Below are 26819 nucleotides of genomic sequence, written 5' to 3'. Positions count from 1 at the left end.
TACTATCTGTGACATCACATACTATCACATACTATCTGTGAAAATGGACTGGAATCCAATGGACCAAATGTTTATGTGGGGGCACTGATACACCACAATGCTCATCTAATAGAAATATTTATTTTTATAGAGAAACATTCTTTTATTAGAAATATAGAAAAACAAATAAGCAAAGTGCAATGACCTGTTTCTAATAAAATGAAAGAATATCTAGTCTCCCTGTATAAAGCACAGGATTAATGGACAGCAGTCAAGTTCTTTCCTTATGAGTAACTGGCCACAATGCACTTTGTCTATCATGTCCAGGCATTGAAGCCAGCCACAAAGAAACCGATCTGTAGGAACCAAAAAACTATTCCCAACCAAAGAATTGTATTCGTATTAGCACTGGCTATGCCCACAAAAGGCTTTTTGTGTACATGTACTTTGCAGTCTATTTAATCATTGCTTTTCCAAATTAAAGATACCCCCCCAGCACAATGACTCTGTTTATCTGTTTCTACAACTTTTGTAAATCCTTTACCACTGGCACTGTCTGGGAAGCACAACTTCACTGAAAATGACTGTGAAAGGTGGCACTTTTATTAATTGGATCAACCTGTGTTTATATCTTGTAATAATACAAATTCTTATGTATGTGGCCTCGACTGTTACACAAAAATTCACTTGTCCCTCTGAAAACAATCTGCCAAGAAATGAGCATTTATAATAATGTCCAAAAATCTTTCTGAGATAGTTTAGATCCTCTGTGTAAGCTTGTTGTTTCCGTAGAAGAATCTGCTATCTTCAAAGACTTCAAGGATACAGTCTGGAGGAAAGGAAGGAAGTGATGTCATCCAATGCATCCAGCCACACGGCTCATTGTCAGTATAGGAATGTAATCTCAGTTTTTCCTTTCCTACGTTTGTGTGGGTATACAAAATATAACCCAACCAGATGGTGAATGTTCATGAAATCAAAATCCTTCACCCCACCCAAAAAAAACAATTATGTACAGACTTTTCATCAAGTTTACCTGAACTTTTTATTATATTTTATTGACTGCTTGATAGATGCTATGAAATTATTACTAATGACAATCTGATATGTAAATGTACAGCTGTCTGCGTTGGATTTTTTGATAATGCCAATTTAAAGCATTCAAATCATGGTGAAAAAATTATTTACAGAATATATTAAATGAACTGTATAAGTACATTTTGTATGCCAAATAAATTATTTATACACACATGAAGGTCTGTATGTATCACTTCATTGTTTTGGTATCTTTATTCAGTGACTCTGTTGGAGACCGTGTACATAAAATAAAAGAGAATTTGGGGTCATTGTTGGAGACAGTGTACATAAAATAAGAGAATTTGGGGTCATTTGAACAATTTTATGCAGTAACAATCAGCAGCAAAACACATGCAAGTATAACTGGTATGTAATAGGCTGCTCATGCCTGATCATTTCAATGGCTATAACTGTTTTATATATAGTGTATCCCTTGCTGGAGTGTCTGGAAACATGTATAAAAGGAATTGTGCTGAGGGGAAGAGGCTGATTTGTTTCAGGTGTTGTATGAAAGCAGGCATCGTTTTATGTGTACATGCTAGTCAAGCATGTACATCTATAGAATGCTTTCTTCATAACTCTTAAGGTGCCCATACACTGCTCGATTCTCGGGCGAAATCCCGCAATCGTACGAGAATCGAGCAGTGTGAACGAAGACGTGCGACCGTTTCTACTGTACGGTCGCACGTCTTTTGTCGAACCAACATGCTCAAAAACCCGCCGAGAATCGTACGATTGTCGGCGGGTTTCTAGCCTGCTCGTCCGATAGCTGCGGAACGGGCCGGTGTGCCCGTTCTGCATTGCGGTCATCGGAAGCCCGCCCCTCAGCGGAGCGGGCTTTCGATGATCGCAAGTACGATCTGCCCGTCCAAGGTGGGCAGATCGTACAAGCTTTCAATAAGCATACGACGATCGCAAGACAAAAGTCTTGCAATGGTCGTAAGGTGTATGAGCACCTTAAGTGTTTATATCATGGTGTGGAAATAGAAGGAACTTCTCACTGACAGCACCTAGGATTATCCAAGTACGGTTCTCAAGTAACTGCAGACGAAAGAGATAAGGTGAAATATTCTATTTTTAGCTTGGTTGATTTGTCCTGAATTAAATGAGCTGGTTTTTAAAGATGCTCATAAAAAAAAAATGGTTAAGCAGATGCAATGTATGTGCTGATCCATTTTAAATAAGTTATCTGTTTATTTTCCAATGTACATGTTTCTATTTGTTTTATATACTTACAATTTTTTTAAATGTGTGTGGTCCTTGCTGGACAATACGAATCAGAATTCTCTGTATGCATTTAGTTCTCTCTGTCTACTGTGGCCTGCGTTGTGAATGAATGGCAACAGGGCTAAAATAAGTTATAGAGATCAATGCATACCTTTTGCTGGCTCCTTCACTTTTTTTTTATAGGTGTAGACTTGAGTCACAAAATACACAAGACAATAGAATGAGTGAAAAATCCATATGAGACACAAATGTAATATGAACATAGTATACATGTGCTTTATATTAAACTAGTTTATATTAAAAATTTGTAAAATATCAAATCAATGTCCTTGAACTGGAAAGAGTCCAGAGGAGGGCAACCAAACTCAAAGGGGATGGAGGACCTGAGCTATGAGAACAGGCTACTAAATTTAAACATAAAAGGAGATTAAGGGGGACATGATTTTCATGTATAAAATGTTTACCGGGGATAACATTAGCAGCAAACTTTTTACAATTAACTCCATGACAAGGACGAGAGGCCACCACCTAAAATTGGTGGAGAAAAAAGTTCAGCACAAGGGGCAAAGGGGTTTCTTCTCAGTTAGATCAGTCACGGTCTGGAACTCGATGCCACAGGCTGTGATTTCGGCTGAGAGTGTGGAATCATTCAAGAGGCAATTGGACGATTTCCTCAGGGACCGTAATATACAGGGTTATATATATATATATATATATATATATACACACACACACACACACACACACACACACACGGTTGGACTTGATGGACATATGTCTTTATTCAACCTCAAATACTATGCAACTATATACCACCACCAGTTCTAAAAATAAGACGTGTATCACATGCTCCTATATTTCTACAATATCAGTACAATATCAGTAACTGCAAGCTACGTGAGAAAACAACCGTTTCTCCTAGTATTGTAACAATTTCCTTCGATTCTTGCTTATATATTCTGCTTATCTTATTTGTAATAGCCAACTTCCTTTTGTTCCATTTAAGCTCAGAAAAAAGATCTCATACATTTAAATCATAGATATCCTCACTCTTAAATTGGATACTGTGGATAACACCATGAATTTATGAAGAACAAATTTAGTCAGGGGTTCATTGAACAAACAAGATGTAACGACATCTTCCAAATGAGAAGTAAAGTTTAGAAAAGAACTATAACAATCAAAATGTAACCTTCACCGGGATGGTTCAGTGTGAAGTTATTCAGTTTGGTTTGCTTTGGGAAACAGGGGCAATACTAAACAGGCATTGGCAGGGATTCTAAACTAGATACAGTCTCAGGAAATATCGCCTGTCATCAACCAACCTGCAAAAATATTATTGTGCACCAGTGACACCACCTTAAAAATTGAATATTGGTCACCAGCACTGCTTGCCGCTTCTACTAGGGTTACCTTCCCCTTTTTTTTTCTTCTCTGCTTGCTTTGTGTTTCAGTCATCAGGCCAGAAATAATCCACATACCCTTGTTTATTATGGATATGGTGTATTACAAAGCTCCAAGATTTGTTACACTAGTACATTGTTTATTCAGATGTCTCTTTGTACTGACAAAATGCTTGTTTACGTGTTTTACCTTCTATAATGTGTTTTGCTTTGTTCTAAAATTATCTAAAAAATAATGACAAATTATTTATTTTTAAAAAAGTACACAGTTGGGTTAATTTACTGAAAGAAGAAAATGTTCACTTTGCAAGGGAATTTTAACTTCGCTTAGTAAATATTGTGAACATTCACTTTGCAAATAATATCCATCCAATCATGTGCAAGGACAATACCATAAACAGGAGTTTTGCTTGCACGTAATTGGATAATTGACATCAGCTCAGTCTCCCCATATTTACTAAGTTGAGCGAAAAAGTTCCTTGCAAAGTGAATGGGCTCTACTCCTTCAGTAAATCAACCCCAATGTCTCTATTCCATTCACTCATACATATCTCCAATAAACAGAACATTGAAGGCTAACTGCATACCTTGTGACAGAACAACAACGGTTTCTCCAGGTATTGTAACAACTTCCTTTAGTTTCTTATGCACTCTGCTTATCTGTGTAGCAGCTGACTTCCTTTAAAATTTGTACGATTTCTGCTCAGAAAAACACAATTTTGTACATGTAGTTTATAGATATCCTCACTCCTCAATGCCCATAGATGCTGTGCATGAGTTTATGAGGAACTTATCTACTACAAGAGTCAGGGGTTCATCAAACAAACACGATGTCCTGTCCTGTCCCGTAATTCACCAATAAATACAAAAAAATGACTCCGAAAGCTAGAAAAGTCCCACCATTCCCCCAGTACTTAGATTGGATTTGGATAGTTTGGGATTCATTTCTCATTATCTAACACCTGTTTAAACTGACTTAAATATGCTTGTAAATCATATGATTATCCTGTACATAAACTTGAACTGCATTCTCTATACATCTGTTTTAATGGCCACAAAAAATCATGATTAAAAACCATGGAGAAGAACCCAATAAAATACCTTGCCCCCTTGCTGGTACATATGTTGTAAAGTGACAATATATGTAGTATGACAGTTGTTTATGGATCCCAGAGAAGGGAAGGGAGAAGTGCTGCAAGCCGAGTAGGGAACAGGGCGATTTTTCGCTGAACCTTGTAAAGGGGGGGGGGCTGGAAAACTGGGAGCTAATATAAGATCCCAAACTTCCGTGGTTAGTCCAATTAGTTCGAGTGTAGTCCCAAAAATAAAAAACATCAAATTGTGGAGGTAAATGAAATGGCGTGTACAAAAAGAGAAAAAATCTAGGGACTTACCCTTAGGTAAAAGATATTACGTGGTCATCGACGGAGGGTGGAGTTTGATGATGCTGGTGTCGCACGGGTTCCAGTTTGCCAGGAGTGATGTCTGTTCTCCAAAATCTTGTAAACGGAAGTTGGCGAGGAGGTGTAGGTTAAGTATTCTTTGCTTGCCTAGGGTGAGGGGTGTTTGCGGGATCTGTAGCGAGGGGTAGAGGTGGATGGTTGCAGTGTCTTGTCTGTGACCTTGCGTTGGAGGGACGTCTATTTTCCCATTGATATTAATATAACCACTTCATCGGTGATGAGACGCTGTGGCTGGGTGGTTGCTGACAGGGAGGGGGACACAGGTGGCTCGTGTTTCCACAATCCTGAGGCTGAAAGAACTGGTGCTGTGGTGGTGGGCAGTGGCTAAGCACTTGAGGTGGGGTGCTCCGGTTCGTATCCAGATGGACAGATGGAACTCACGGGCATCAAACTGGCTGAGTGCTTGGACACCCCTTGCAGATCCTCATTTTTTTTTCCTGCACTAATACTTTGAAAGAGTCTGAAAGTGCAATAATCCAGAGTATAAAACCTACAAAAGTGCCAGCTTTTCAAATAAAGCTTTAAATGTAAAAGTGGCAAAAAAATAGGTACAATTTTAAACTGTGTACACAAGTGATTACACATGCAACTTGGAGCTCAAACCACAATTTTACGTGCTTTTGCCTTTGCAAATTCTTCAATGATGCTGTTCAGATCCAATGTTTTCAAAACATCATTTTCAATTGACATCATTGATAACGATGTTAGTCGTTCATCACTCAGAGGATCCGAGGTAAGTTTTAATCAGCTTTAATGTAGAAAAGCTGCGTGCTCCCGATGCCACAGAAACAGGGATTGTTAGTAGTATGCATATGGTAATCCAGATGTTTGGAAATGTGTCACCGAGTCCATTCTTAACAATGAAGTTAAGTACATTCAGTGGCGTTGTTGATTCTTGGGGAATAAGGCCTTGAATGTGCCAAAGCTCCTCTGCTAAGTCGATTCCACTGATAAGAGATTGGCTGTCTTTCTCTAAAGCCTTCTGTAACAGCAAGCAGCATTCCTTCAAATTTTCCCTTGCAGGGAGACACTTTATGGCATACAGGAATCCCCAAACCTTGCTATGATTTTTCAAATGGTCAAAACGCTCATCCAATGATATACCGTATTTTTCACTCCATAAGATGCACTTTTTTTTCCCCCAAAAGGAGGGGGAAAATGTGCCTGCGTCTTATCGAGCGAATCCCGACACCCGAGACATGCAGTTTCGGGCTCCGGGCGAGTAGTAGGAGCCACTGCTCATTTAATACGAGTGATCTAATGAGATCACTCGTATTAAAACCGAGCAGCGGCAACGATTGAGATCACCATAGAGCAGACGAGGAACGGAGGTACTTAGTCTGCTCTGTGTGATCACTGAGACCGTGGCGCTGTAATCACAGCGCCACCTGTCTCAGCGGTCACTAACTGCAGCTTCTGTCAAAGAAGCTGTGACAGACGCTACGGTCTGTCGAGTGCTCCATAAGGCGCACCGGACCTCCCTGCATCCTATGGTCCGGTGCGTCTTATGGACCGCAAAATACGGTAAATTGTCGTATCCACCAAAGCATAGAAGAATTCAATTTTAAATCTCTCCTTTGGATTAGTTACAGGTTCATCTTTTCCCTCATAATTGAATAAAGCCTTCTTCCTCTGAATGCGAGCAGATGGTACAAAAACAAGCTCAACTTCAAGCTTTTCAGCTATTTCCTTTGCGCTAAGGAATGCACTTTTAAATCCAGTGGCTCTGAAGGTTTGCACAAAGTGTTTACATTTTTCTATTAACTTTGTAACCAGAATCAAGTCCGCTGTTTCGCACTGAATTGCCTTACTGACAATATTGACTTGGTACAATATGTCATACCAAACACAATGCCATAATACATTTGAAATTGCCAACCTGCTGAGACAATGTCAGAGCTTCGTGACAGACACTTGGTTCTGTGTGTTCTAACTCTGACAATGCAATCAATGCATCCTGTATCTCAACAAGATTATGCCTGAAAGGTTTAAGGCAGTTGATCCGACATTCCCACCGGGTAGTGCATAGAGGCTTTAACGTGAGGCCAGATACATGGTCTGTCAAAATCTTCCACCTCTTTACAGATGCAGAGAATAAAACATAAATGCGTTGAATTACTCCAAACAGCTCTAGTGATTCCTTGCCTGACCGTGCTGCATCACCAATGACGAGATTAAGGCAATGACATCCACATGGTACAAATATGGCTCTTGGGTTAATACTTAAAACTCTTGACTGGACACCACTGTTTTTTCCTGCCATATTTGCCCCATTATCGTACCCTTGTCCACAGCAATTATCAATATTCAGTTGTTTTTTTCAGATAGAAATTGAAGGAGGAAGTCAGCCAGTCCCTTTCTAGCTGTGTCATCTACTGTTTGAAACCCAATAAAATGTTCTATTATTTCATTTTGAATTGTTTTTCCACAGTAGTGGTCTGCTGTTTCTTTTGAGGCCACACGGCGTAAATGCTCTGCCATCACATTGTCATATTTTCCCAGAAATTCAACAAGCCCAAGAAAATTGCCATTATTGGGTGTAAAAAAAGAATCTGAAGATCCTCTAAATGCCAAGTTATGCTCAGTTAAAAACTGAACAATGTTTAGCAGCCTCTCCATTATTGATCTCCAATGTTGTCTTTCTTGGCTCATAAAAGAGATTGTCAATTGTGACCAATTGCACTTTTGGACTTCAATCTCAGTTGTGTTTCCATCCACATCTGCTGAGCTAAAAAAGTGACTGCTGGAGGTTTCATGAGATTTGAGAAAATTTTCCATATATGTCCAGTCTTCTGATCCTCCTGAAGCCAAAGAACTTCTTGCATTCCTGTCAAATAACTTGCAAGAGAAACAAAAAACTTTATTTGCAAATGGAGAGTACACCAGCCATCTCCTTGTCTGCTCTTCTCCACTTTCTGTCGCTTATAGAATGTAGCAGAGAAGTGGCGATTATGAACATCTTTTTTAAACTCCATATTTGTTAACTGCACCGGGCCAAAATACGGTCAACATTCTTAGAAACTAATTTCAGCCACAAAGAAGGATCTGATAGACTTTCAGATGTTGTCTCAGAATACACTGAGTCAGGGGGACTATTAGAAGACAGTGGGTTAGAGAGAGCACTTGAATCCAGATCTTGTAGACATGAACTTGATGTTGAAGGTTCATTCTTCTCAAGATGGACATCATCAGCTTGACTGCTGCAGCTAAAGTCATCTAGTTTTTCTTCTTCAGCACATAGTGTTTCCGAAGCAACTGATCTTCCCAAGAACTTTTTTAAATCCCCTGCACTCTTCTGGTCCTCTAAATTCATAAGCACCTTACATTTTCGATTTTGGGAACTGGAGAGTTTTTTGGGACCCATGTCGTCACTAGGTAAGGTACAATCAGTAATGCAAATATTAAAACATACTAATCATACATAACAATGGCAGTTAAACAAAACCAGTTGCAAAATGTAGCAGAATATACATTTGTGGTCTTCATCAGTGGTGTATTTTGGTTTGGGGCTTCCCTAGGCAAGACAAAACTCGCCCCCCACACTAAATTTACCCCACCCGGATGTGGTCTCAAGCGGGCTCTGCAGGGTCTGTGGTGGGCTTTGCAGGCTGCCGAGCCCCCTATGGATCCTGCAAAGCCCCCCACAGAGCCTGCAGGATCTCAGGAAGGCTCTGCATGATCTGTGGTGGGCTTTGCAGGCTGCAGAGCACACTATGGATCATGCAAAGCCCCCCTGAGACCCGACAAAGTCCCCTAACAGATCCTGCAGGATCTCAGGGGGGTTGTGCAGGATCTGTGGTGGGCTTAGCAGGCTGCAGAGCCAACCCAAGGGTATTGCACAGCACACCTGAGACTCTTTGGTGGGCTGTGCAGAATTTAAGCTGGGCTCTGCCAGCACAGTCATCTTACCTTGCATGGCCTGACCTCTTTGGAGCACGGCCTCCTTGTCCTCGGCGCCCGACTGGACGGCCTCCTCATCCTCAGCGCCCTCACGGCAGATACACCCCTGGTCTTCAAATCGAATATCATGCCTCCATTTCCATAATGTACGGTAAAGAATTATGGTTTTTGACTCTTCATATTGATCCATATCAGATAATTCCTATTTTAAATGAGATGGAAGAGACCTTTGTGGCATTCTATTTGGTGTAGCCAGCTGCTCAGAAGTAAATAATGCAAAGCTAAGTAGTAATGCAAAGTGAGGAGGTCAGGAGGAAGTAACGCATAGAGTTCAGCGGTCCGGATCAAGTAATGCACAGATTGCCAAGGTCAGGAGGAAGTAACGCACAGAGTGCCGGTCAGTAGTAATCAGGGCCCTAGGAAGCTGTGAGGGGTCAAAGCCAAGACCGAACCTGTATTGTGTAATCACAGCACCAAACTCTGTTTAGTAGTGCCATTATAAACACAGAGCTCCCCCTCTGTGACTAGTAAGCACTCCACACTATCCACCATCCCTCACTTGGTCCAATAATTATGGGTATTCCCCACCATCCTGCCTCCACCTATATGCAGAACCCTCTCCAGTCCTTCAGCTTATAGGAAACAGCTACAACACAGCAAGGAAAGGCACTCACTACTACCGCTGCCCTTCCACCACAGAGCTCACCGCTCCGTGTGTTATGTCAAGGGCTGGGCAGTACTGAAGATCATGGGAGGCGCCACAAGTACTGGCGGCATGACTAAGGCGGGAGCGGTGACTGATAATGGGAGGCATGGCTGTGGGCGGCTCCAATACATGCCATTTCCAATAAGGATGCAGCGATATCAACACTAGTATCGGTGCCGAGTATTTGGGCAAGTACTCATACTCGCCCAAATGCTCCGATGCCTAGCCCGATACTTCCTGTATCAGGAAGCCGGACAGCGTGATATTACACATTGCCCGGCTTCCTGATTGACCAGAAAGCCATCTCCATGCTTTCTCGTCACCTGTTGACGAGAATGGCTCCCTGAAATGGGACTTCCGGTATCGGTATTGGCGAGTACAGAAAAAAAAAAATTAAAAAAAAAAAATCAGTACTCATACTAATACTGGAATACACCCCCTCAATGACATTCCACTCGCCCTCACGCAATTTTCACGCGCCAATTGCGAGGGGGTGAGTGGAAATTTTGAGGCCTGCAGTATATCACATGGTCCAACGCCACCTATACTGTTAAATCACATGGTCCAACGCCACCTATACTGTAAATCACATGGTCCAACGCCACCTATACTGTAAATCACATGGTCCAACGCCACCTATACTGTAAATCACATGGTCCAACGCCTCATAATCTAAACATGGTCTAGTCAGATGAGGCTACATATTCAGGCTGCGGCTCTATCAGGGCAAGTGCAGTGCCAGTGCTGTAAATCACATGGTCCAACGCCACCTATACTGTAAATCACATGGTCCAACGCCACCTATACTGTAAATCACATGGTCCAACGCCTAATAATCTAATCATGGTCTAATAAGATGAGGCTACATATTCAGGCTGTGCAGGCTGTTCGATTCTTCGGTTGCCAGTGCAGCTCTATCAGGGCAAGTGCAGGCTCTCAGAGGTCAGTGCGGGCTCCGCGTTGGGTGGGGGTCAGAGAGACTGGTGACTGCATAGAAATATACCATTCATTTGTGCTGCTTTTGTGCCGCAAAAATTTACGTTTGTGCTGCTTTTAGTTTTAAAATAACAGCAATTATCCTAAAACCAAAGGCCTCCTTCATTTTCACATGTCCAGCACTGGATGTACCATTTCTGACATATCAGCTGCGTAAGCGTATGCAAAAGCACAGGGACCCCTGATGTCCTGGGGCTCATGCTGCCTTCTGAACTACAACTCCTGAACAATGTATCATCATCATTGCTTGCTAGAAGCTATGCATTATGGTTATGTAGTCTTAAGAAATTGAGATTATGTCACATCATGCGGCAGGGAAAGAGATGCAAAGCAAACTTGATTGTATTATTTTAAAAAAACGATAGTATGTATTCCTATTACAATGCTGATCTTAGTACAGGCTGCGACTTTAGAATTCCTTTAAAGTAGAATTAAACACTTTTTTTGCAGATATCTACTCCTAGCAAGCAGTAGATATATGCAAAAACGTTTTAAAAAAATGAATTAAAAAAAGTTACCAAAAAAAGGTCAAAAAAACTTACCCGTGTCTCCACCTCTCGCTACAGTCTTCAGATCTGAAGCTTCTCAAGCGGCTGTGCCGGAGGATGAGAGCAGGCGCAGTACACATCTACGGCAGGGGTGAAGAGGAGAGACACAGTGAAGTGAATGCACGCAGCCGTGAGCTTGCACGTCGGACAGACACCGTAGGACAGGAGGAGTCTGCTCTGGATCAGAGACCGCCACCGGTGCTGGAGGGATTGCTCAATACAAGTGGAAGGAAAATGATGATCGGATCAAGAGGCATAATTTAAGGTAAGTCCATAAAGCAGCATGGGGGGGGAGGGAAACATTTGTGACTTTAATGTAAGGTAGGAGGCAAGTATGAGATGCTGCTTGTCAATTTTATCTTGATCTACCGAGTCTATATAATGGCATTTCCCCCCCCCCATATTTATCCAACTAAAATATTTTGTACAATTTTATTTTTTTAGTCCTGGAGAAAATAAATACAAAACCACAAAAATTTTCTTTAAAGGATTTTTTTGGCCCTAATATTTTCACCCTGTGATCCTGCCAAGAAACATATCCTGTCCTAGGTTAACAACACTTACTTGCTGAACTGTGCCTATGGGAGGTACAGTGTTGTTAAATTAGAAGGCTTTTTAACACCCCCACCCCCCTGCCATAAAGGGGAGGTTTCATGTAGTTCACAGCAAACTGGGCAGGTTGATAACACTGCCTAGTCCACAGGAGAGCAATGGATATCTGGCAGGATGAAAAGGGATTTTTTTGCACTAATCACACAGATGTAACAGGAGATGTTCAATGGTAGATTTACTAGACCAAAAAGGAACAAAACAAAACAAAAAAAAAACACTTTACATAAACTTTAAAATACATTTTGTAATTAGAACTGAAATAGGTAATTAATGGTTATGGCATGACTTGATTCGCCACAAGAGATCTCCACGTGCAGCCACTTCAGTATTACAAAGCAATAGCATTGTATTTTACATATGGCAGCCACACAAACCAAGTTCTAGAGGATTTGGGAAGGTAAAAGCCACTACGTACACAGTAACAGAACCCAGCAGGAAGGATTTCTAGTAGTATGATGGTTCATAACACAATCTTTTACTTAAAACCACTAAAGCCATATTTAATCACGTACAGCAGGACTTGGGGCTAGTTTTGGATGAATTACAAGATCACATTGATACATTAATACAATGTGTTTCTTTGCAAAGTTTGTACAATATCTCGAGCAAAATAAAAAGTCTTCAAAACTGTGATAGAAGCAAAGACATCACAGCAGCCTGTACAAGGGGAGGTTTTGGCAAAGTGCTTTTTCTCAAGGCAGGAGAATACACAGTTTGTGGATGAAGGAATACAGATTGGTAACTGAAACATTTTTATCTCCTCGTAGGCTTGTTTTCCAGAAGCCGGATAACGAGTCTGTTGCGCAGGGATTTTATTTTGCTTGTATACATCATCTGGAATGTCCTTGTGAGTTTCTCCCGCAGGGCTTGGAGGGGCGATGGGCTGTGACAGTCAGGGATATTCAATAAGGTATGGAAAAAATTGACCCACAGTTCTCCATCTGGCATTCTAAAATAAACAAAAATATATAATTGACACATTTGGCAAGCAAATAAAGTGTTCCAATAAGGTATGAATGCACAGTAATAGAGGATAATAGTAATCATCAAAAACACAACTGACCGTCTAAAATTTCCCTCCGTCTTCCAAACACCACACTCCTCATGGACTTTCATGTAGTTGCCAAACAGCATGCAGTAAACTGTTCCAGCTACACCAAAGTAGTCTGTCTGGAGAGAAAGCAACCAGTACAATGTCAGTGCTTCATTTGCAGTATCAGATGTAGGTAGGTAGGTATGCTTTTATCACATGTGTACACAGGAGGTTTTGTTACAAAGCTGTTGAAAGACTTTAAAGTCACTCTTATTTTACTTTCACATTCTTTCTTTATATTTATGTTATCTTATTACATATAGATATTTACAGATGAGACAAAGAATAATGGCAGCTGTAGGGTTGAACAAGCCCATTACTATTCCTGCCAAATTTAACTGCGTACAAAGGAAAGGTACCTGAGCACCAAAGAACATAGGCCAAAATAATGTTCATGAAGTTTAAAACCCCAGAACCTGTTATAGACAAGCAACTGTCCATACTGCTTTGCATCTGATGGAAGGAGTAAACATAATTTTAGCCCCCATATAAAGAGAAAGGGGTGACTACTGGTCATAATTAACTAACCTACGGTCTTTAAGACTGCAAGGATAGAGAGCAGAGTGGATAGCTTGAACATTAGCAGATTATCTCCCTCCTAACACTACAGAAAAGAATTTAAAGACACATTGCAGGAACTGTCACTTAATATTGAGGCTGGTTGGTTATATTTAGAAGATGGAGGAAAAAAATCCTGCCACATAGAAACAATAACCTGTAAAGCAGGAGGTGTCTCAGTAAAGTAGGCCAGCTAAATAGGAGAGAATGCAGAGCAACATTCAGTATACAGACAGAGGTCAGGGGGGGCTGATGGAGAGACTCCCTCATGTGCAATGTGGAGAAAGGAAGGGTATCTAATCCTCAGGAAGTAAAATATTTTTAGACACTTCAAAACGTGGCTCAGAGTAAGGCCTAGAACACAGCTAGATGTCCCAATGGTAGGATTGCAAGGCAGTATGGGGTGCTGGCTTAAATAAGGACAGCTGTGGGGAAAACATGACCCACATATACTGATGGGCTGAAAGTGCTGTGAGCAAAACAGACAGAAGAAGACTAAGAATAAAAGGTAAGAAGTATATCCAAGAAGTACAATCCAAGTCACAGGAGAATCGTTATGTAACATATTTAGGTGGGTTACACCCCCTTCCCAAGGTGACCCTCCGAGTTCCCTGGATCACCCGACAAGGAAACCTCAAGAGATGGTTACACCCTTCAGTAAGCTCCAACCCTGACATTGTCATCACATAATTGGAAAGAGAAAAAAAAGAAGGAAGAAGGATCAGTGTGCCAGACAGCTACTATTTGCAGACTAAATGGTCAATAAATGGCAACGCCATACTTCCTTACTACAGATTTCCTTTAAAAGAGAACCCTCAATGTGTACCTGATAGTTCCAGGGTTTATTGGTCAGCATTTCCACGCACTGAAATCCAGATGTCTCGCACTTTGCTTTGAAAGCTGTTCCTGTTGGGAAGAGTGTCAGATCTATGCTCTGACCCAGATCAATGAGAGCTAGTCCATGCGATACCAGATCCAGTTTACAAGATTCATGATCTATAAAGCTGAGAAGCACAAACACTATTATCAGACATGTATAGAGCTGTACATTTGCATTGTATTAGGGAGCACACATGTAAAATATATATATTTTATATTTACAGCTTAAAAAGTGAACCTGTGCTGAGATCACACAGTACACAAACTTATTTAACTATTCTGAACAAGCGGCATCATCTCTGCATCTATATACATTGTGGCAAAATGAATGTTCAATGTTCACAGCACAGGCAGTGAAATCTGATCATCTTTCTGCAAAGAGGAGATCTCGGCAGACTGACAAACCTCCAATATGAACAACCAGCAGGTGATTCTAAGCATTTAGACACCAACTGAAAACGTTAAATCCTTTAGGATATGTCAGAGATGGGTCATTTTGAAGCATTTTTTTTACTGCCTGTCAAGAATATGTAAACATTTAATGGCCACTCTCTGGGCAAAGGTTTACAAACTTTGTTAAGCAGTGCCGAGTCCGACACTTATGGCAAACCCTTGCATCAAATTTTCAGCTCAAAGCCAAAATGAAGGTGGGAGTGAGAGGAGGCAACAGTTGGGCTGCTCAGGGTGCATTAGAAGCTTTTCTATAAATAACTTGGCAGCCAATCATTCTTACCCAGCTGACTCCAATGAAAGTTATGTCATGTGCACTGGGCAGTCGCCTTCAGATATCCGATAGATTACCTGCCTAAAAGGTGCTGCTATCATGTAATAATATACCATATAGAAATAAAACTCTAGAAATCTTTGTCTCTATTCCCATATTCATGTACAGGTTTATAGAAGGACAACCATTGCAAATAATAAGAATCATTTATCCGGGCCTATAGGGTCGATTTCAGAAAACCCTTCTCTGATCACACACACACACACACACACACAATATGTCCTGATTAAAAATGGTTTCCTCACAACTACCTGCTGAACTGTAAAAAAAGCAAAAACATTTCAGTATACCTGTACCAATTCTAAAAAGCATGGTACACAGTGGTGTCGTCACTATCATTAGTTTCAAAGCCACCCATTCTATCCTCTCCATCACTTTATTAAGCACCCCTTCTATCCTCTCCATCACTTTATTAAGCAGCCCTACGATCCTCTCTCCATCACTTTATTAAGGGGAGGAGACTGAGGAGGCACATCGATCCCCGATGATCTAGTGGTTGATTAGTAAGGTCAATCCTTTCGGCCAGCGTTCACAGATAGAGCGCTGGCCGAAAGGATCCCAGTGCTGGCACAGAAGCAGCTACCTGGTTTGCATGCGACAGACATGCAGACCCTGTAGCTGCTCCCGTAAGTCAGGTACGCGGTCAGGCTGCGGGCTGGTACTTTGAGATCACTGCTTTAAGGTTTAACTCCTGAGTTTAGGGTCACTAAGATTTTGCAAATCAGAAAACTTACTTTTCACCCAGAGCAAAGTTATCAGGTTTTATATCACCATGGATGATGCCAATGTTATGGAGCTGTTCCACTATGTACAGGATATTGATGGCAAAATACATGACCAGTGGCACAGGCATCACCTTCTCTGTCAATTTCTTGTACAGATTAATAACATTCTTACTCGTGCTAGGTATCGGAGCATTTGGGCGAGTACGAGTACTCACCCAAATACTCGGTATCGGCACCCATACCGATACTAGTATCGGTGCATCCCTAATATATGGTAAATTAAAAATCCAACAGGAAAAGTAGAATCCCTCATGATGGACACAGAAGTAGTAGAAGGAGTAAAGACCACAGAACTCAAGCACAGAGATCTTACCAATAGAGTTCCCAAGAGAAATAAGCAATTGTCAGGCAGATAACTCTCTGGCATCTGTTTAAGGTGAAATTAACCTTTGAAGAAGAACTTAAGATTTTTTTTATTAACCCTTGCAACGGGGCTATCCCCGTACTGCAAGGGTTAACTGCTCGTTTGTGTCTAGGTCAAAATAAAACAAAGAAATACTAATCCAAAGCTTGGTGCCGGCTTCTTCTCAGACCGATCCCTGGAATGTCTCTCCCCCTGCAGCAGTCTAAGGTCCAGTAAATTATCAAGTCTATACACTGTGCATACTGTACACATGAGGACACTGGGGAACATTCCAATGTGCTGGGGAGGAGGGGACAGGCTGGAGGGAGCGCCATGACAGCTGGCTAGCTCGGAGCTTCGAGTGAGTGTAGCTTTATTTTAGCACCTAGACACAAACGAACAGTTAACCCTTGCAGTGCAGGAGTAGCCCCACTGCAAGGGTTAATAAAAAAATTATCGGAATTCTTCTTTAAAGTGTATGATAACCCTAACAATAAACAACTATAATTTGCTACCCTTTGGTATATTGAATCAATATAAGCGTTAATCATACAAGCGTTTTTTCATATCTATTTGATAAGTGCAAAAAAGTACCCATTGTTCTTATTAGAAATTCAGAGTTGTCTTGTATCTTGTATACAATTCCTGTGTAACAGCAAAGAGTAATTAGACTTCCCCATTTTTTATCTTGATATTGCAGAATAGGGGGATGCTTTAAGCAGTTTACCAAAAGACATCTGGGCAGCGCTGACACCACTCAGTCTGCAAAAAAGCTCTGTGTTGTCAGCACTCATGGGGAAATGTAGCTGTGTGAAGTTGTCACCTCATGTTTGTAAAAGCTGAATACAAATATACCATTCGTTTCCTGCTGATTTGTGCCGCAAAAAATGAACATTTGTGCCGCTTTGGGTTCAGAGATATTGCGCATTATAGTTGCTGAAACCACTTTGCACCCCATATTATTACATTTTAAAAAGAAATATACCATTCATTTGTGCTGCTTTTGTGCCGCAAAAATTTACGTTTGTGCTGCTTTTAGTTTTAAAATAACAGCAATTATCCTAAAACCAAAGGCCTCCTTCATTTTCACATGTCCAGCACTGGATGTACCATTTCTGACATATCAGCTGCGTAAGCGTATGCAAAAGCACAGGGACCCCTGATGTCCTGGGGCTCATGCTGCCTTCTGAACTACAACTCCTGAACAATGTATCATCATCATTGCTTGCTAGAAGCTATGCATTATGGTTATGTAGTCTTAAGAAATTGAGATTATGTCACATCATGCGGCAGGGAAAGAGATGCAAAGCAAACTTGATTGTATTATTTTAAAAAAACGATAGTATGTATTCCTATTACAATGCTGATCTTAGTACAGGCTGCGACTTTAGAATTCCTTTAAAGTAGAATTAAACACTTTTTTTGCAGATATCTACTCCTAGCAAGCAGTAGATATATGCAAAAACGTTTTAAAAAAATGAATTAAAAAAAGTTACCAAAAAAAGGTCAAAAAAACTTACCCGTGTCTCCACCTCTCGCTACAGTCTTCAGATCTGAAGCTTCTCAAGCGGCTGTGCCGGAGGATGAGAGCAGGCGCAGTACACATCTACGGCAGGGGTGAAGAGGAGAGACACAGTGAAGTGAATGCACGCAGCCGTGAGCTTGCACGTCGGACAGACACCGTAGGACAGGAGGAGTCTGCTCTGGATCAGAGACCGCCACCGGTGCTGGAGGGATTGCTCAATACAAGTGGAAGGAAAATGATGATCGGATCAAGAGGCATAATTTAAGGTAAGTCCATAAAGCAGCATGGGGGGGGAGGGAAACATTTGTGACTTTAATGTAAGGTAGGAGGCAAGTATGAGATGCTGCTTGTCAATTTTATCTTGATCTACCGAGTCTATATAATGGCATTTCCCCCCCCCCATATTTATCCAACTAAAATATTTTGTACAATTTTATTTTTTTAGTCCTGGAGAAAATAAATACAAAACCACAAAAATTTTCTTTAAAGGATTTTTTTGGCCCTAATATTTTCACCCTGTGATCCTGCCAAGAAACATATCCTGTCCTAGGTTAACAACACTTACTTGCTGAACTGTGCCTATGGGAGGTACAGTGTTGTTAAATTAGAAGGCTTTTTAACACCCCCACCCCCCTGCCATAAAGGGGAGGTTTCATGTAGTTCACAGCAAACTGGGCAGGTTGATAACACTGCCTAGTCCACAGGAGAGCAATGGATATCTGGCAGGATGAAAAGGGATTTTTTTGCACTAATCACACAGATGTAACAGGAGATGTTCAATGGTAGATTTACTAGACCAAAAAGGAACAAAACAAAACAAAAAAAAAACACTTTACATAAACTTTAAAATACATTTTGTAATTAGAACTGAAATAGGTAATTAATGGTTATGGCATGACTTGATTCGCCACAAGAGATCTCCACGTGCAGCCACTTCAGTATTACAAAGCAATAGCATTGTATTTTACATATGGCAGCCACACAAACCAAGTTCTAGAGGATTTGGGAAGGTAAAAGCCACTACGTACACAGTAACAGAACCCAGCAGGAAGGATTTCTAGTAGTATGATGGTTCATAACACAATCTTTTACTTAAAACCACTAAAGCCATATTTAATCACGTACAGCAGGACTTGGGGCTAGTTTTGGATGAATTACAAGATCACATTGATACATTAATACAATGTGTTTCTTTGCAAAGTTTGTACAATATCTCGAGCAAAATAAAAAGTCTTCAAAACTGTGATAGAAGCAAAGACATCACAGCAGCCTGTACAAGGGGAGGTTTTGGCAAAGTGCTTTTTCTCAAGGCAGGAGAATACACAGTTTGTGGATGAAGGAATACAGATTGGTAACTGAAACATTTTTATCTCCTCGTAGGCTTGTTTTCCAGAAGCCGGATAACGAGTCTGTTGCGCAGGGATTTTATTTTGCTTGTATACATCATCTGGAATGTCCTTGTGAGTTTCTCCCGCAGGGCTTGGAGGGGCGATGGGCTGTGACAGTCAGGGATATTCAATAAGGTATGGAAAAAATTGACCCACAGTTCTCCATCTGGCATTCTAAAATAAACAAAAATATATAATTGACACATTTGGCAAGCAAATAAAGTGTTCCAATAAGGTATGAATGCACAGTAATAGAGGATAATAGTAATCATCAAAAACACAACTGACCGTCTAAAATTTCCCTCCGTCTTCCAAACACCACACTCCTCATGGACTTTCATGTAGTTGCCAAACAGCATGCAGTAAACTGTTCCAGCTACACCAAAGTAGTCTGTCTGGAGAGAAAGCAACCAGTACAATGTCAGTGCTTCATTTGCAGTATCAGATGTAGGTAGGTAGGTATGCTTTTATCACATGTGTACACAGGAGGTTTTGTTACAAAGCTGTTGAAAGACTTTAAAGTCACTCTTATTTTACTTTCACATTCTTTCTTTATATTTATGTTATCTTATTACATATAGATATTTACAGATGAGACAAAGAATAATGGCAGCTGTAGGGTTGAACAAGCCCATTACTATTCCTGCCAAATTTAACTGCGTACAAAGGAAAGGTACCTGAGCACCAAAGAACATAGGCCAAAATAATGTTCATGAAGTTTAAAACCCCAGAACCTGTTATAGACAAGCAACTGTCCATACTGCTTTGCATCTGATGGAAGGAGTAAACATAATTTTAGCCCCCATATAAAGAGAAAGGGGTGACTACTGGTCATAATTAACTAACCTACGGTCTTTAAGACTGCAAGGATAGAGAGCAGAGTGGATAGCTTGAACATTAGCAGATTATCTCCCTCCTAACACTACAGAAAAGAATTTAAAGACACATTGCAGGAACTGTCACTTAATATTGAGGCTGGTTGGTTATATTTAGAAGATGGAGGAAAAAAATCCTGCCACATAGAAACAATAACCTGTAAAGCAGGAGGTGTCTCAGTAAAGTAGGCCAGCTAAATAGGAGAGAATGCAGAGCAACATTCAGTATACAGACAGAGGTCAGGGGGGGCTGATGGAGAGACTCCCTCATGTGCAATGTGGAGAAAGGAAGGGTATCTAATCCTCAGGAAGTAAAATATTTTTAGACACTTCAAAACGTGGCTCAGAGTAAGGCCTAGAACACAGCTAGATGTCCCAATGGTAGGATTGCAAGGCAGTATGGGGTGCTGGCTTAAATAAGGACAGCTGTGGGGAAAACATGACCCACATATACTGATGGGCTGAAAGTGCTGTGAGCAAAACAGACAGAAGAAGACTAAGAATAAAAGGTAAGAAGTATATCCAAGAAGTACAATCCAAGTCACAGGAGAATCGTTATGTAACATATTTAGGTGGGTTACACCCCCTTCCCAAGGTGACCCTCCGAGTTCCCTGGATCACCCGACAAGGAAACCTCAAGAGATGGTTACACCCTTCAGTAAGCTCCAACCCTGACATTGTCATCACATAATTGGAAAGAGAAAAAAAAGAAGGAAGAAGGATCAGTGTGCCAGACAGCTACTATTTGCAGACTAAATGGTCAATAAATGGCAACGCCATACTTCCTTACTACAGATTTCCTTTAAAAGAGAACCCTCAATGTGTACCTGATAGTTCCAGGGTTTATTGGTCAGCATTTCCACGCACTGAAATCCAGATGTCTCGCACTTTGCTTTGAAAGCTGTTCCTGTTGGGAAGAGTGTCAGATCTATGCTCTGACCCAGATCAATGAGAGCTAGTCCATGCGATACCAGATCCAGTTTACAAGATTCATGATCTATAAAGCTGAGAAGCACAAACACTATTATCAGACATGTATAGAGCTGTACATTTGCATTGTATTAGGGAGCACACATGTAAAATATATATATTTTATATTTACAGCTTAAAAAGTGAACCTGTGCTGAGATCACACAGTACACAAACTTATTTAACTATTCTGAACAAGCGGCATCATCTCTGCATCTATATACATTGTGGCAAAATGAATGTTCAATGTTCACAGCACAGGCAGTGAAATCTGATCATCTTTCTGCAAAGAGGAGATCTCGGCAGACTGACAAACCTCCAATATGAACAACCAGCAGGTGATTCTAAGCATTTAGACACCAACTGAAAACGTTAAATCCTTTAGGATATGTCAGAGATGGGTCATTTTGAAGCATTTTTTTTACTGCCTGTCAAGAATATGTAAACATTTAATGGCCACTCTCTGGGCAAAGGTTTACAAACTTTGTTAAGCAGTGCCGAGTCCGACACTTATGGCAAACCCTTGCATCAAATTTTCAGCTCAAAGCCAAAATGAAGGTGGGAGTGAGAGGAGGCAACAGTTGGGCTGCTCAGGGTGCATTAGAAGCTTTTCTATAAATAACTTGGCAGCCAATCATTCTTACCCAGCTGACTCCAATGAAAGTTATGTCATGTGCACTGGGCAGTCGCCTTCAGATATCCGATAGATTACCTGCCTAAAAGGTGCTGCTATCATGTAATAATATACCATATAGAAATAAAACTCTAGAAATCTTTGTCTCTATTCCCATATTCATGTACAGGTTTATAGAAGGACAACCATTGCAAATAATAAGAATCATTTATCCGGGCCTATAGGGTCGATTTCAGAAAACCCTTCTCTGATCACACACACACACACACACACACAATATGTCCTGATTAAAAATGGTTTCCTCACAACTACCTGCTGAACTGTAAAAAAAGCAAAAACATTTCAGTATACCTGTACCAATTCTAAAAAGCATGGTACACAGTGGTGTCGTCACTATCATTAGTTTCAAAGCCACCCATTCTATCCTCTCCATCACTTTATTAAGCACCCCTTCTATCCTCTCCATCACTTTATTAAGCACCCCTTCTATCCTCTCCATCACTTTATTAAGCAGCCCTACGATCCTCTCTCCATCACTTTATTAAGGGGAGGAGACTGAGGAGGCACATCGATCCCCGATGATCTAGTGGTTGATTAGTAAGGTCAATCCTTTCGGCCAGCGTTCACAGATAGAGCGCTGGCCGAAAGGATCCCAGTGCTGGCACAGAAGCAGCTACCTGGTTTGCATGCGACAGACATGCAGACCCTGTAGCTGCTCCCGTAAGTCAGGTACGCGGTCAGGCTGCGGGCTGGTACTTTGAGATCACTGCTTTAAGGTTTAACTCCTGAGTTTAGGGTCACTAAGATTTTGCAAATCAGAAAACTTACTTTTCACCCAGAGCAAAGTTATCAGGTTTTATATCACCATGGATGATGCCAATGTTATGGAGCTGTTCCACTATGTACAGGATATTGATGGCAAAATACATGACCAGTGGCACAGGCATCACCTTCTCTGTCAATTTCTTGTACAGATTAATAACATTCTAAAGAAAGCAAAAAGGAGTTTTAATTAGTAGGATAGTGAAGCTGGTCATATTGAAAATCCAAAAGGCATTACTATCACATTATCAACAGCTTGAAGTATTCTAGAAAGCTGTAATATAATTATTACTCACACACAGAGCAAACTTAAAACTAGGTAGTTGTAAAAATAAAAAGGCTTTACAGAAGATGTGCATTCTGTAAACATAATAGCTGAGTACTAGAAAAAAACCTAATCCAGAAACTCTACTTCATATATCCAAAGTTGTAAACAACATGGACGATTTAACCTCAAGGCTCTGTTGACCTGGTAATGAATTGAGCTCACCCGAAAATAAAAACAGTCATCTAAAAAGGCAACCTACGCATTTGGTCTTACCAAAAGTGACCCAGAGCTGTAGAGATCTCCGACCAATACACTTCCATTCTGGAAAATATGTGCAGACTGGAAACTGATAAAGAGGTGCCTTAGCTCTGGACTAATCCGTTGCGAAATCTGTGTGCCAATGTAAAACTCCCAGGGCTTTGCAGGCTTTTGTACCTGAGGCAAAGGAACATAAATAGGACATTGATGTGAAATGACAATCTCTATATTATGATGACCACGTCTGTTTCTTAAAAGGTCCAGCATTACCTTCAGAATAACTTTGGAACTGTGCTGGGTTTCCGTAACCAATGTGGAAGCTTGATAAACATGAGCAAAGGCTCCTTCCCCAAGCAAATGATCAACATGAAACGACTGGGATCCTAAGACAGAAGAGCCATCACAAATCAAACATCTGTAACCAAGACTGCTGAAGAGAGTGGGAAGAAAAAACACTTCAGTACATGCAGATGGGTATGGTTATAGTGAGTTTGCCTTACCCAGCTTTATCTCGATTTTAGGCCTGACTAATGGAATATTTGTTGGCCATTGATGGTAGCTGCTCAGGGAGCTCAGTTGTTTGGGCAGTTCTGACAGAAGGCTTGCAATCAAGTTGTCATCCCACGCATTTTCAACCAACACTTGCTCTGAAGAAAAAAAAAAAAGGAATCCAGTCACCTTTGGCATCAGATGATAATCCAGACTAAATGACTAAATGTGCACAAGCTTACACTGCAGAGGCAGCCATTTGTGCTTGAAACTCAAAATGCATAAATGAAGACTTTCAGCTCAGGGGTTCAGTGAGAGCCGTGCTAAAATTGATGCTTCCATAGAGAATGGGCATGGCTCATAATGGAAAAAAACAGCAATTAAAGAGGAACTCTGAGAAACTGAGTGTTCAGAAAAATCTCTTTACACTAAATTACCGCAGACTTGTAACTTGCCATCAGAGCTGAAGAGGAAAGCCTGCTCTGTAGGTGGATGGTGACGAGGGCTTTCAGGGCAGAGAACTCACAGTTGGGATAACCAGGCAAAATGTAGCATAGTGACAGATCACATTCAGAGAAAACTTGCCTACTTCAAGATGGGGATTTTAAGCATTTTTCTTTAAAACCACAACCAAGTCCTCCTCAGAAAATTTATAAAACGATGAACATTTTTTAAAACAGCAGGATTTTAAAGAACTCCAGGATTTGTTTTTTTTATTTATTAACCTTTGCAGTGGGGATACCCTGTTTCCCTGAAATTAAGACCTACCCCGAAAATAAGACCTAGTACTATTTTTGGGAATTGCTAAAATATAAGACCAACCCCGAAAATAAGACCTAGTTGTAACCATTCCCAGGGCCGGTGGTGGCATAAGGGGGAACTTGAAGAGCCCTTTTAGGAGAGGCAGGAGAGAATCAGCGGTGCCAATGAAGCCAGCGCTAGAGGAAGCGAGGCGGCAGCGGAGGGAGCAGAGCCGCATAAGCCGATGCCTCCTCCTGTCACAGGCGGAGTGATACCAAATGCCTGTGAGGAATCGTGAAAGCACGCTTCGCTTTTTCTGGTTAGCAAATTGCTCTTGTAAAAGGTACGGCACCCCTGATTACCATATTTTTGAACATGAATACATGTAGACTGTTGTACATAAGTGTGGATTGTTGTACATTAAAAAAAAAAATAATATTATACAGCACAAATGTCCCGTACATTGCAGCATTAGATTTACAATAATCCCCTGCTAACATGAATAGGTTAAATGATCCATATTACAACAACATATTATGTACTATGGATCATGATTTAACCTATTCATGTTAGCAGGGGATAATTGTAACTCTATTACTGCAGTGTACTGGACGTGTATGCTGTATATGTATTATGGATCATGATTCAACCTATTCATGTTAGCAGGGCAGAATTGTGAGCGCCTCCCACAAGCCGAGCACCGAGATGCAATGCAGCGATCCTGCCCAGCGCCGACTACAAGAGGCACCGCATGAGGCTACAGGGATCGGAGTGAAACTGTGAGTAAGGGAAGCTGGGGTGGGGCTGGCTGTAAATCTATTGCTATAGTGTACTGGACGTGTGTAGTGTATATGTAGTGCATATATACAGCACACACCTCCACTACACTCCAGCAATAGAGTTACAATTCTCCACTGCTAACATGAATAGGTTAAACCATGATCCATAGTACATAACATGTAGTTGTACTATGGATCATTTAAAGTCACCTGTCCCTTTTAGAAAAAGTATCGGTAATTGGTATCGGCAAGTACATGAGGGGATGTACTTGGGCCTGAAAAAGGGACATCCCTAATAAGGCCTACCCCGAAAATAAGACTGTGTGTTTTTCTTGAGCCAAAAAAAATATAAAGACAGTGTCTTTTTTTGGGAAACATGGTACTACCTCTGCACTGCAAGGATTAAGTGCTTGTTTGTGTGTAGGTGTTAAAATAACAAAGATATACTCACCCAAAGCTCAGAGAAAGTCCAACTGCCATGGCAGTCTGTCTAGCCTGTCCCCTCCTTTGCAGCACATTGGAATGTTCCTTAGCATCCTCACATCTAAGCACAGTGTATAGGCATGATGAATTACTGGACCTTAGACCGCTGAAGTGGAGGGGGAAGAGACATTCCAAGTACCGGTCTAAGCAGCCGGCTTTGGGTGAGTATATCTTTGTGTTTTAACCTAGACACAAACGAGCAGTTCACCCTTGCAATGCCGTGGTAGCCGCACGGCAAGGGTTAATTTAAAAAAAATCTTGAAGTTCTGCTTTAATCAGCAGAACAGTGTTGGGTTTGAACATAACATCCTCAAACTCACTCCATAAATCATACCTTAAGTGAAATAAAAGATAAAGCTCTTTTAGCATGCCATTTTGGAACCGGGTCTTTGACATCTATAACCAGGTAATGGGGACGGATCTAGTAGCCTCCCCTAAAATAGCTCTCCTATCTCTTTTACCTGGCTCCCTTGCCTCGATCAAGAGGGACCTACTCCGCTTCTTCCTGGCAGCGGCCCGAAACGTAGTGCCGCGACATTGGAACACTGTGGTCGCCCCGACCGTGCAGGAGTGGATTGCGGAAGTGTGTCTGATCATGCGCTTTGAAGAACTGACGGCCTCTCTACATGAGCGTCAACCCCAATGCGCTACTTTGTGGACCCCTTGGATTTTGTACATGGACTCAGCAGCATTTAGGACCCTGTGATCGTACTAAGGACCTCCTGACTGACACTGCACTAGTGCACTGCCTCTGATATACCTAAGTGGGCCGTCCAGGGTGACAGATGTACTATTGGGTCCGGTGGAAGCCCCCCATCCCCTTTCTCCTCCCCATTAAGTACCCTCCCGTATCTGTTCTCCTACTTAGCCTGGCACCCCGCCTGGCAGGCGCCCCCCGCCCATATTGTGTTGTCCCTTGAGTCCCGTGTTACTATGTGTTTCTCCTCCTTTTTGTCCCCCTTTAGTGTTGTCTAGCCAGATGGGAGATCACAGCTACCTTTATATCTCCTGGGTGAGATGCGCTCAGTAGCTATAGAAACTAGAAATTTACCCCCCTCTGTATGACTTGATCTACATATTTACCACTGTATGTGATGGATACTTGAACCGAACACATATATATGCATTGTTATATGCTTGTGTCTCATGCAGAGCTGTGACTGCATGACCTGAAACTGCGCTGATCCCTATGTCTGCCTGTCTTTTATGTTACCTGTACTAAACTCTTAATAAAC

At 41.3% G+C, this 26819-nt stretch overlaps 2 protein-coding genes across 2 annotated transcripts in view; both read right to left on the bottom strand.

The window, feature by feature from the left end:
- Positions 1 to 12664: 12664 nt before the first annotated feature.
- Positions 12665 to 17959, bottom strand: LOC108801001 (mitotic checkpoint serine/threonine-protein kinase BUB1-like). Its single transcript, XM_018572979.1, has 5 exons — positions 17874 to 17959; positions 15960 to 16127; positions 14389 to 14566; positions 12975 to 13081; positions 12665 to 12860 (listed from the first exon to the last, which is right to left on the bottom strand). The coding sequence occupies exons 1-5, from the start codon at positions 17957 to 17959 to the stop codon at positions 12665 to 12667; spliced, it is 735 nt and encodes a 244-aa protein (XP_018428481.1).
- A 1246-nt stretch (positions 17960 to 19205) lies between these two features.
- The window catches only part of BUB1 (BUB1 mitotic checkpoint serine/threonine kinase), a 36808-nt gene continuing 29194 nt past the window's right edge, over positions 19206 to 26819 (bottom strand). Inside the window, exons 19-25 of the mRNA XM_018572972.1 lie at positions 23593 to 23739; positions 23363 to 23475; positions 23108 to 23269; positions 22573 to 22730; positions 20969 to 21146; positions 19555 to 19661; positions 19206 to 19440 (exon numbers count right to left, since the gene is read on the bottom strand). Coding sequence (XP_018428474.1) covers positions 19245 to 19440; positions 19555 to 19661; positions 20969 to 21146; positions 22573 to 22730; positions 23108 to 23269; positions 23363 to 23475; positions 23593 to 23739 — 1061 coding nt within the window. The 3' untranslated portion in view covers positions 19206 to 19244. The remainder of the gene's footprint in view (positions 19441 to 19554; positions 19662 to 20968; positions 21147 to 22572; positions 22731 to 23107; positions 23270 to 23362; positions 23476 to 23592; positions 23740 to 26819) is intronic.

Source organism: Nanorana parkeri, unplaced genomic scaffold (assembly GCF_000935625.1).
Source record: "Nanorana parkeri isolate BGI_ZX_2015 unplaced genomic scaffold, ASM93562v1 scaffold46, whole genome shotgun sequence".
Classification (NCBI taxonomy): domain Eukaryota; kingdom Metazoa; phylum Chordata; class Amphibia; order Anura; family Dicroglossidae; genus Nanorana; species Nanorana parkeri.
This window is presented reverse-complemented; position numbering and strand designations above follow the sequence as displayed.

Bases quoted from the DNA above. Each gene is read 5' to 3' on its own strand.
- LOC108801001 (XM_018572979.1), bottom strand. From the start codon at position 17,959: ATGTGTACTGCGCCTGCTCTCATCCTCCGGCACAGCCGCTTGAGAAGC. The intron at 16,128-17,873 runs GTAAGTTTTTTT...TCCGATACCTAG, and splicing joins AGCGAGAGGTGGAGACACGG to CACGAGTAAGAATGTTATTA. The intron at 14,567-15,959 runs GTAAGTTTTCTG...TGTGCTTCTCAG, and splicing joins AACTTTGCTCTGGGTGAAAA to CTTTATAGATCATGAATCTT.